This window comes from Cyprinodon tularosa, unplaced genomic scaffold (genome assembly GCF_016077235.1).
Source record: "Cyprinodon tularosa strain WSP-4 unplaced genomic scaffold, ASM1607723v1 ctg724, whole genome shotgun sequence".
In the NCBI taxonomy this organism is placed as follows: domain Eukaryota; kingdom Metazoa; phylum Chordata; class Actinopteri; order Cyprinodontiformes; family Cyprinodontidae; genus Cyprinodon; species Cyprinodon tularosa.
Genome location: NW_024039479.1, coordinates 34350 through 46428, shown reverse-complemented (window position 1 = coordinate 46428; position 12079 = coordinate 34350). Strand labels below are relative to the sequence as shown.

Sequence of the window (12079 nt, the reverse complement as noted above, 5' to 3'; positions counted from 1 at the left end):
CCAGCAGCTGCTGCTTGTGAAGCGCCTCAGACGCTCAGAAGCTCATGAGCCGCCGCTGCTCCTGCTGCTCTAGACGCTGCAGGACCTTTTGATGAACATTTCTGTGTGTCAACCACTGACTTTAGATGCAAACTTGCTGATTCTGCTGCTTGAAGCGCGTTTGGTGTGAACGTAGCATCAGGTTTGCAGCTAAGCTGCTCATCAGTTGAAGCTTGGATTGTACATCTCTGTCACATCAAGAATATTATGTCTGTTTGGGAGCATTTCTACTAACTAAAGGATTATATCTGATCACTTTCCACCAATAATAAAAATTACATCACTTAATCAGCTAAAACAGTGAAGATGAACCAATATTGGCTAAAAAACTAAATGTTTATGGAGTAGAAAACTAGAGCTAATAGGCATCAGAATTAGAAACCAATTTTTATGTTTATGAGTTTATGGTTTTCTTTTTTTTTATATCTGATTTAAAAAATATATATAAGGAGCTTTTTTAATGTGTTACACTTTGGTGGAGACCAGCGTAGAAAAAACCCACCACGGTAACCATCGTCTACTGATAAAAAGCCAATGTTTGCTGCCTCTACGTGTCGGATTAAGGACTTTACTGGATGATCTTACCTCCTCTTCCAGCCCGTAATCCGTCAGGTCCCAGACATAGTTGAGCCGCATCTGCCGCCTCTTCCAGTGCTCCATGAAGAGAACAGCTGCACATCCAGAAAACAATCTCAGCAGAAGCTACAGACAAACCTTCTGTGTTTCAGGAGCAGAAACGACATGAAATCAACCTCACAGATTTTTTAAACAGGTTTGTTTTTATTCTCCAGATAAACTTTAAGAAAGACGACACATTAACACTAGCTGGGCGGGAATGTTGGAAAGGAATGATGTATAGACGCTGGAGGACCAAAAAACTTCTGTTTTTTTAAACTAGGAAACGTTGAACTGAACTAAAATAATCTGACAAAAACCCAGCAGGGGGGGGAGAGAAGGTGAATAAGAGCCAAACTGTGGGATCCTAGACTCCGGCTCAGATGTCCCCATCAGGGCTTCTGGCCCAAAATAATAATTTGTCAATATTTGGAGACATTTTCAACAATGTTACCCCCTGGTGGGCGGTCAGGGCCTTCAAAGCCTTCATTACGGACCGAAAATCTGTCAGAAACATTAACCTTCATTCACAATATATATATATATATATATATATATATATATATATATATATATATATATATATATACACTATATTGCCAAAAGTATTTGCTCACCTGCCTTGACTCACATATGAGCTTAAGTGACATCCCGTTCCTAATCCATAGGGTTCAATATGACGTCGGTCCACCCTTTGCAGCTAGAACAGCTTCAACTCTTCTGGGAAGGCTGTCCACAAGGTTTAGGAGTGTGTTTATGGGAATTTTTGACCATTCTTCCAGAAGCGCATTTGTGAGGTCGCACACTGATGTTGGACGAGAAGGCCTGGCTCTCAGTCTCCGCTCTAATTCATCCCAAAGGTGTTCTATCGGGTTGAGGTCAGGACTCTGTGCAGGCCAGTCAAGTTCATCCACACCAGACTCTGTCATCCATGTCTTTATGGACCTTGCTTTGTGCACTGGTGCACAGTCATGTTGGAAGAGGAAGGGGCCAGCTCCAAACTGTTCCCACAAAGTTGGGAGCATGGAATTGTCCAAAATGTCTTGGTATGCTGAAGCATTCAGAGTTCCTTTCACTGGAACTAAGGGGCCAAGCCCAGCTCCTGAAAAACAACCCCACACCATAATCCCCCCTCCACCAAACTTTACACTTGGCACAATGCAGTCAGACAAGTACCGTTCTCCTGGCAACCGCCAAACCCAGACCCGTCCATCAGATTGCCAGATGGAGAAGCGCGATTCGTCACTCCAGAGAACGCGTCTCCACTGCTCTAGAGTCCAGTGGCGGCGTGCTTTACACCACCGCATCCGACGCTTTGCATTGCACTTGGTGATGTATGGCTTGGATGCAGCTGCTCGACCATGGAAACCCATTCCATGAAGCTCTCTGCGCACTGTTCTTGAGCTAATCTGAAGGCCACATGAAGTTTGGAGGTCTGTAGTGATTGACTCTGCAGAAAGTTGGCGACCTCTTCGCACTATGCGCGTCAGCATCCGCTGACCCCGCTCCGTCAGTTTACGTGGCCTACCACTTCGTGGCTGAGTTGCTGTCGTTCCCAAACACTTCCATTTTCTTATAATACAGCTGACAGTTGACTGTGGAATATTTAGGAGCGAGGAAATTTCACGACTGGATTTGTTGCACAGGTGGCATCCTATCACAGTTCCACGCTGGAATTCACTGAGCTCCTGAGAGCGACCCATTCTTTCACAAATGTTTGTAAAAACAGTCTGCATGCCTAGGTGCTTGAATTTATACACCTGTGGCCATGGAAGTGATTGGAACACCTGATTCCAATAATTTGGATGGGTGAGCAAATACTTTTGGCAATATAGTGTATACATATATAAAATATAATATATATATATATATATATTTCGGTATTTGCAGTGTTTGATGCACGCCTACCCCAAAGCGACATGAAGACGGAGAAGAAGACAGTTGCTGGGTTGTCAAACAGGTGGCTGGCTCTAGCCGTGCCGCAGGCCGACACCAGCTTCCAGTAGCTGCAGGCGCGGTCACACAGCGGACACATGGTGATGTTATTCCTGGGGTCGCAAATCTCCATGCTAGCAGAGAGGAGGAAGATCTGGATTAATGCACGCGATACCAGAAAAAAGGAAGAGCAAAACATCAAAAGCAGGATTAGAGTCAGCAAAGCTAACTTTAAAAATAAACAGATAAATGTGTACGTTTCTGCAGACGTGATGTTTCTGGTTATTCAGCAGGTGATCTGCTGCTGCAGGGAGGAGATGTTCTGAGGTCGCATGGACACAGCCTCCTGAAACCAAACCCCCCTGTGGAGCCTAACCTCAGCCATCATGCTCTGAACATGCAAGCTGCCGGGGGGGATTTACCATTATGGAATACTAGGCATTAGCCTTCGGCCCCAAGTTCCAGGGGGCCTTATAAAACTCTGTTTCCATGTAGGTTAATACAACTATTCCTTATTTCTGCACATTAATTATGTTTTTGATCAAATCCTTTGGCTAAAATACCATCAGAACGCTGATGATATTAAGTCTGTCTCAGCCCCCCCCTTCAGTGTCCACCATATTGGATCAGTCCATTTGCTGCACATGTTCAGAAAGGTCCAAACGTCTTTGCCTAGGGCCCCACATTTCCTAAATCCGCCCCTGCCTGCTGCTAAATGGCTCCAGCTGGAGCGTATCCTGCAACACGCTTTAGTCTCAGCTCTCTTTGCATGGCCACACCTACAACTGTGAGAATAAGGAGCAGACTGATCCATTGTACTGGAAAAAATCTAAATCTAGATTAGTCAATTTTTCTTAAAATAAGTGTTCGTTCTTGGATTGAGGAGGTAAAAGACATTATGCCAATAAACGAGCCGTTTACATTTAAAATAACAAAACACAATTGCATTGTCTTATTTCAAGTACATATTATCTAATTATCTTATTTTAAGAGTAAAAATACTCATTCTATTGAAAAACTATCTCATTAACCTGCTCAAATGAAGGGTAAATACACCTAATTTAAGACATTTTTGCTTATTTCTAGATCGTGTTTCCAGTGTGCAGGTATCAGTCTCATAGAACTAAACTACACAGAAACGAGAGTCAAAGTTTTCAGCAACTCCTCTTAAAGGAACAATAACAGAAAATGCTGAAACTGAAGTAATTTTTTTCTTAAAATAAGTGTATTTAGCCTATAAATTGAGTAGGTAAATGAGATAGTTTGCCGATGGAATGCGTATTTTTACTCTTAAAATAAGATTAGATAATATGCACTTAAAATAAGACGGTGCAATTGTGTTTTCTTATTTTAAATGTAAATAATCTTGTTCCATTGGCAAAGTGTCTCACTTACCTCTTTAATCCAAGAACAAATGCATTTATTTTAAGAAAAGATTTGCTTATTAAGATTTTATTTTTTTGCAGTGAGACAATTTATATAAAAAAAAAAATCTAACAATTGTGTTGTCTTCTTTCAAGTGCATATTATCTAATTATCTTATTGTATGAGGAAACATACTCACTCCATTGGCAAAATATCTTATTTACCTGCTGAAATTAAGGGCAAATACACAAAATTTAAGATTTTTTTTTTACTTATTTCAAGATCATTTTTGCAGTGTGAGCAGGTGAACTGCAAAAACAACCTAGAAATAAGTAAAAAAATTCTTATGGATTGAGTAAATTTATATGCAGAATAAGGTAATTAGATAAAATGCACCTGAAACCAAATGATGCAAATGTTTTTTTTTCTTATTTCAAACGTAAATTGTCTTGTTTCATTGGCAAAGTATCTCCTCAATTCACGACAGAATGCAGTAAGATTAGGAAAAAAATGACTTTTTTAGATTTGAGTTTAGGAGAAGGGGGTCCTACCTGGGTATGTTATCGTCGACGGTGGCGCAGCCGTAAAGGAAGACGATGACGCCAACGATGGCAGCTGGAATCAGCATCTGGGTGTAGACTCCTAACCAGGCGAAATAAAGGCCCACCTTTTCTCCAAAGTATTTCCTGTGGAGAGAAACATCTCTGTTCAAAAGCTGCTGTTTATCTGTCCCTATAGACATTACAGACGTAGACGCCTCATTGGACGCTGCCGGCAGCGAGGCCGACGTGCCTAGAGGGCGGCCATCTTGGATCAGACCACAGTTCAGACAGCTGCTGTCAGAAAGAACAGGAGGCGCCTTAGATCTCATTTTAATCACATGAAAGACGAGTCAGATATGGTATTATAATAATCTCTGACAAGTCACAACCCCTAAAAAGACCAAAACTAATTCTAAAATGACCTTTCAGTGACATTACAGATTTATTCAGGTTCAAACTATTTAGACTGAACACAAACTGGATAAGATAAAAAGTTATAAATTTTACAATTAAATAAATAAATATATATATATATATATATATATATATATATATATATATATATATATATAGATATATATATCTCAACACAGGTTATTCAGTATTTTCAAGCATTGCTCTTTGATAATAAGTATCATAATGTATAGAAGAAAATTTATTTTAATGTGATTTACAAAAGAGAGTAATGGTTTTTTTGTCATTGTCGAGACCTAAGTTTGTGTAAACTTCTTCCAAAACTCTTTTTCAAATAGTTTTTTTTTTATCGTTATTTATGCATATGTGAAGGTTTGTTCTTTAATCAGTGAATGTACTTCATATATAATATACATATTGATATTTTAGAATTTGTTTGGATCTTTTAAGGGGTTGTGAAATGTCAAAGATTATTGTAATATTATCTTTCACTCGTCTTTCATGTGATTCATGTGTCTGAACTGTGGTCTGATCCAAAATGGCCGCCATCTAGGCACGTCGGCCGGCATCCAATGAGGCGTCTATGTATATTATGGCTCTGTTCGAAAACCTAGGACGGGTCCTCCAAGGATGCGGTCTACCTAGACTGGATCCTTCGAAGTCCTTGAAAATAAGGAGACCGGAAGAGTTTTGGCTGTAAATTCGACCAGGTCTACCCTTCGGCGGGTTTTACCGCAGTATGCTCTGTTGCTTAGCAACCGTGAACGTTGACACACAAAGCAGGAAAAGAATGAATACAGAAGTTTTCAAAACTGTTTATCTATTTCTTTTTTATTGTGAAGTGAACAAAGACTACACTCACAAGAATCCAGAGTGGAATAAAGGTTCCAACCACCGGGAGCAGGAACAAATCAAATCAAATGTAATGATAGAAACCTTAGTCAGTTAAATAACCTGCTGCTGTCATTCTGAACATCTCTGATGCTGCTGCTATTTTCAAATATCCATTAATGTAAAAATGTCCATAGCTGCATATTGGTTATTTATTCTCCAGTTTTATATTGTTAAAACACTTTACAGTATTTTATTGTTTATATTTTAACTCTTCCCTATTATGTTATTCTTATACATTTTTCTAAGGTCCACATTTGTGTGACCACTTTCAATAATCTTTCTGCTGCTGTAAATTTTCCCATTGTGGGACAATAAAGGGATTTTCTATTCTATTCTATAAAAGGGGTAGAAAGATATAAGTAAATCTAAACAATATATTTATAAAAAATATATCTGCAAAATCTCTAATATTCAACAACAAAAAATACGAAGTTAAGCATATTGTGCAAAACAGCAATAAAAAGATAAAAATCCTATCAGATTTATAGTTCCCACCCTGCAAATACACTATATTGCCAAAAGTATTTGCTCACCCATCCAAATTATTGGAATCAGGTGTTCCAATCACTTCCATGGCCACAGGTGTATAAATTCAAGCACCTAGGCATGCAGACTGTTTTTACAAACATTTGTGAAAGAATGGGTCGCTCTCAGGAGCTCAGTGAATTCCAGCGTGGAACTGTGATAGGATGCCACCTGTGCAACAAATCCAGTCGTGAAATTTCCTCGCTCCTAAATATTCCACAGTCAACTGTCAGCTGTATTATAAGAAAATGGAAGTGTTTGGGAACGACAGCAACTCAGCCACGAAGTGGTAGGCCACGTAAACTGACGGAGCGGGGTCAGCGGATGCTGACGCGCATAGTGCGAAGAGGTCGCCAACTTTCTGCAGAGTCAATCACTACAGACCTCCAAACTTCATGTGGCCTTCAGATTAGCTCAAGAACAGTGCGCAGAGAGCTTCATGGAATGGGTTTCCATGGTCGAGCAGCTGCATCCAAGCCATACATCACCAAGTGCAATGCAAAGCGTCGGATGCGGTGGTGTAAAGCACGCCGCCACTGGACTCTAGAGCAGTGGAGACGCGTTCTCTGGAGTGACGAATCGCGCTTCTCCATCTGGCAATCTGATGGACGGGTCTGGGTTTGGCGGTTGCCAGGAGAACGGTACTTGTCTGACTGCATTGTGCCAAGTGTAAAGTTTGGTGGAGGGGGGATTATGGTGTGGGGTTGTTTTTCAGGAGCTGGGCTTGGCCCCTTAGTTCCAGTGAAAGGAACTCTGAATGCTTCAGCATACCAAGACATTTTGGACAATTCCATGCTCCCAACTTTGTGGGAACAGTTTGGAGCTGGCCCCTTCCTCTTCCAACATGACTGTGCACCAGTGCACAAAGCAAGGTCCATAAAGACATGGATGACAGAGTCTGGTGTGGATGAACTTGACTGGCCTGCACAGAGTCCTGACCTCAACCCGATAGAACACCTTTGGGATGAATTAGAGCGGAGACTGAGAGCCAGGCCTTCTCGTCCAACATCAGTGTGCGACCTCACAAATGCGCTTCTGGAAGAATGGTCAAAAATTCCCATAAACACACTCCTAAACCTTGTGGACAGCCTTCCCAGAAGAGTTGAAGCTGTTCTAGCTGCAAAGGGTGGACCGACGTCATATTGAACCCTATGGATTAGGAACGGGATGTCACTTAAGCTCATATGTGAGTCAAGGCAGGTGAGCAAATACTTTTGGCAATATAGTGTATATTAGAATCTGTCCTTAAATTACAGCCAAACCCATTTACACAGTAACAGATTAAAACCTTTAGATAAATCAAACATTACCGCCACATATCTGACTCAGTAACCATTAAAACAACTATTTTCATTCATTTCAGACAGAACTATTCACAGAGTTGTATTATATTAAACTGAACTTCCAATCTTCACCACTGTTCGGCGCCAAGTAACCTTTACTCTGATACAGCTTGCTTGGTCTCGCAATGAATCCTGGGATATCCAAGAATACCGAGGATACATCGGACCCGTCCTTCAAATCGGGCAAAAAGAAGGACGCATTTTAAGGCCGCATAACGAGGACTCTTGGAATCCGACCAGACCTCGGCGCCGCGCTATGACGTAATCGGCCTTCGAATCCGGTCTTCTAAGGATGCGTCCTAGGTTTTCGAACAGAGCCAATGTCTATGATGTGTCCCTTAATGACCCGTTTTTAAACCTTCCACTAGGTGTCACCATCAGGGCTACAGCTTTAGCCTTTATTCTCATCTAAGATCATTTCCAGGTTTCTGGATTAATCTCCGCCCGTTCCCCGTCCCGTCTGTGAATACAGGTGTAGCATAGCTGCAGGTGTCTGACCTGATGAGTCCGATGGGCTGATACTTGTAGAAAACGCTGTAGCTTGCCCACTCCTCGAACAGCAGCTGTGAAAACAAGGCAGACGCCACCATCACCGTCTCAATCCCACAGATTTAACGGTTCAGGAGAGAACTGGGATTAAATCAACAAACCTGATGGTGTTCTAAGAGAAAAATAAAGGACTTTTCACTGCGTCAATCATTCATTTATAAGAATCAGAGTGAAAAAATAACCCCCTTATTTTTCTCGTTAAACTCGCTAAATAACCATAAATATGTCTACTTTTTATTGCGTAACTCAACAAATGGCTCCCCATAATAACCTTTTTAACACTGAAAAGGTTGAGTGACTGACTTTCAAAGGTTGAGGTCATTAGATGTTGGTTACTGTGACGTTTCTTCAGTTTACTTTCTGCTCGTCTCTCATTAAACCACCTCCAGATCACAACGGAACAACGATCAAGAAACAAGTTAACATTTCATTAATTAAGTGTATTTGCCCTTAATCTGAGTAGGTAAATGAGATAGTTTGCCAATGGAATGAGTATTTACTCTTAAAATAAGATAATTAGATAATATGCACTTGAAATAAGACAATTTTAAATGTAAATTGTTCAATTGACAAAATGTCTCTTATCTCCTCAATCCAAGAACAAATGGACTTATTTTAAGAAAAATTACTTAGAGATTTAGATTTTTTTTCCATTGCAGCGAAGCTTTTTATTTTTAATTCTCATTTTAGAAAAAAACAACAACAATCGTTTGTTGTTCTACTCTGACTGTAAGGTCAGCTGCCTGATTCTGTCTGGTGCTTTCAGGTCGGTTGATTTCACAGCTTCCCTTCAGACTTCTGTGTGATCTAGCTCTATGTAGTAAAACATAAATCCCTGCAGAACGAGCGTCTCCTCCTCAGTCATTAGAGCTCTGATCCTGCGGCTCGTAGCCGATTAGCACAGCGGCTGTTGATGCTCTCCGGCTTCAGGCGGAGCAGCAATGAAGTGGTTTGACCACCAAGCAGCAGCCTGCGGAGGAGTTTGAGTGGCAATCTGAGGCTCAGGCCTGTTTCTACATCCAACCAAAGGTTTTCCTCATGCTTGAGAGGAATGGGAGACATTTATTGAACTGTTGCCTTAGTGACGCAACCTACAATATAATTATGTACGGAGAGCAGAAGACTTTAAGTCCATGAGCTTTGATTTTCATCTTCTATAAGAGAAGCAGGCTCAGAAATGTGCAAATCTGCACAGGTTGGATGTGCAGAGGGAGTATTTCTCACTATGTGGTTTAAGCATGTGAAGGAGAGCTGCAGACTGAACCATCTGTTTATCAGCCGCTGCTCTGTCAGATCAGCATACCCCATCAGATCAGATCAGCATACCCCATCAGATCAGATCAGCATACCCCATCAGATCAGCATATCCCATGCGCAAGATGTCAGATTTGCATTTATCCCTTTAGTTTTCAACCAAAAATAGACTTTAAACTACTGCAGTGGGCGTGTAACCCTTTAGTCATGTACAAAAAACAACTATTTAAAGGTCAGTTTGCCATATGCTTAAAAAAACACCAAAAAGTCATTAAATAGTTTTTGTTGTACATGACTAAATGGATACATGTCCGTTGAGGTAGTTTTGATGGTGTTTTATAGTTTTCACACTGTGCAAACATATTTCAAGGCCTTATTCTTAGCAACACATAATATGCAGAGGACCGGACACAGAAATAATGCATGCTGGAGGTCACGTACAAATCTTTGTACGTGTCTGCCATTTGGGGGGAAACTGAGATGTCTGACGATGTAGCGCTGAATTATGAAGTGTTTAAAGGAATAGTACACCCAAAACATGATTAGCCTTCATTTTCTACTCACCTCCATGCTGAACAACACTCTGGAGTACTTTTTTGATATCTCAAATGCATCTGGAGATCTGGGAGGCTTCTTGCTGTCTGCTGACATTCAAATAATGGAGGTCTATGGTGACCGAGACAGAAAGGTCCATAAAAGTCCACAAAAAACATGTCAATATTCCTCCATACTGCTCGTCCAATGTATTCCAAGTGTCCTGAGTGGGTAGCATCCAGAATTTACTCGAAACGAAGTCATTTAGAATGTTTTTAGAGCATAAACAGTAGTGTATAGGATTTCCTGAAAGCGCGCACAGGCGCGCTCACGACGCTACGGAAGCCGGCAGACCAAACCAGCGCATTCAGCTCGGCAAAGAACTCATGCTCTTCCTCAACACTGAAGTCCTCAGATATTTTTCTTTCGTTGTTTCTTTTTGCACAGGTAAACAGCACATTTCTTCTTCTACGCTTGCATTATTGGAAGAGCAGACGCTGAATGCGCACTTTCATCTGGTTTGATCTGCCGGCTTCCGTAGCGTCGTGAGCGCGCTTTCAGGAAATCCTATAAACTACTGTTTATGCTCTAAAAACATTCTAAATGACTTCGTTTCGAGTAAATTCTGGATGCTACCCACTCAGGACACTTGGAATACATTGGACGAGCAGTATGGAGGAATATTGACACGTTTTTTGTGGACTTTTATGGACCTTTCTGTCTCGGTCACCATAGACCTCCATTATTTGAATGTCAGCAGACAGCAAGAAGCCTCCCAGATCTCCAGATGCATTTGAGATATCAAAAAAGTACTCCAGAGTGTTGTTCAGCATGGGGGTGAGTAGAAAATGAAGGCTAATTATGTTTTGGGTGTACTATTCCTTTAAGACAGCTGTAGGAATTCGAATAGTAAATGAATGTTTCCCCCCGCCGGAGGACAAAATGATGTAAATCGTGTGCAAGTGTCCTTCTTTCTGTCATAAGAGAATTCTACCAATGAGCTTCCACAGTTTAAAGTCTATTTTATAAGGGAATAACTATAGGGATAAATGGTACTGACAATGGGTATACTGGTCTGACAGAACAACGGCTTCATCGGCCAGATGTGGAAACCTGCAGTTACAGGTTTATGATCTTAAGATGGTTTCATGGTTCTGGTCATCGAGGAACAGATGTGGCTGCATCCCAAACTGAACTTTTATTTCAGGATTAATAGTAATGTTTAGTTCAAATCAATGTCTTTAAAAAGGATTTTATATCAGCAAAAAAGGCTAGTACTTCTATGCTTGTATTGATCAGGCAGGGATTATATGACCCAAACCCAACTAGTACCGGTACTGGAAATGTTCCACTTACCTTCCTGTCATTAGGCTCTGCATTAGCCCCCTCAATGTCTCCCTGTAAGAGAGAAAGTTTGTGTTAAATTTCAGAATGTTTAGCAAATGCCGAAAAGCAGAAATGAACAATCAAAGTAAAATCCTGGGAATATTTATTCAACTCCTACGGCTCCAGGCCAGAAACTGCTTTCAGTTTAGTCGCTTTGACGTCGGCTGAATCCCAAACTACCCCTTAGCACTAACCCTTCACTATCATTGTCACTCTCGATGAAGGGGGGGTAGTGAACGACAAATGGAACGGCTTCTCCCCTCCAGCATAAAGGGAAAGCAGTCGTTGCTATGGCAACACAGTGATGCCCCGTGTGTGGCTGTAGCTCTGTGGTGCAGGTTAACACCACATTAAACATTTGCTCCTTTCTTAAAACTAATGTATACGGTCAAATAAAACCATTTCAAATAGGACCTTTCATTTAGGAATTGATTACATTTTTTTCATAAATTAACTTATTTCCTGTCAGTGTGACGAAGATGCGGCAGGGGTTGTATCTGCTTTTAGGCAAGTGAATTTGCATCGTCGCTAAATACTTAGCTGGCACCAAGCGAGCAAAGTATTTAGTTTGTTAAATAAATATTTAGTTCGGAGCTAAATATTTATTTAACAAACTAAATATTTAACTAAATATTTATTCAACAAAGTAAGATTTTTTTTTATAAATGAATGAATGACATAGTG

The 12079-nt window shown here is 40.8% G+C and overlaps 1 protein-coding gene across 2 annotated transcripts in view; it reads right to left on the bottom strand.

Moving 5' to 3' along the window:
* The window catches only part of ano1a (anoctamin 1, calcium activated chloride channel a), a 72583-nt gene that overhangs the window by 34645 nt on the left and 25859 nt on the right, over positions 1 to 12079 (bottom strand). For both annotated transcript variants that reach the window (XM_038269213.1, XM_038269214.1), the window contains exons 8-12: positions 11366 to 11407; positions 8171 to 8235; positions 4506 to 4640; positions 2563 to 2723; positions 625 to 710 (exon numbers count right to left, since the gene is read on the bottom strand). In XM_038269213.1, the coding sequence (XP_038125141.1) occupies positions 625 to 710; positions 2563 to 2723; positions 4506 to 4640; positions 8171 to 8235; positions 11366 to 11407 (489 nt within the window). The remainder of the gene's footprint in view (positions 1 to 624; positions 711 to 2562; positions 2724 to 4505; positions 4641 to 8170; positions 8236 to 11365; positions 11408 to 12079) is intronic.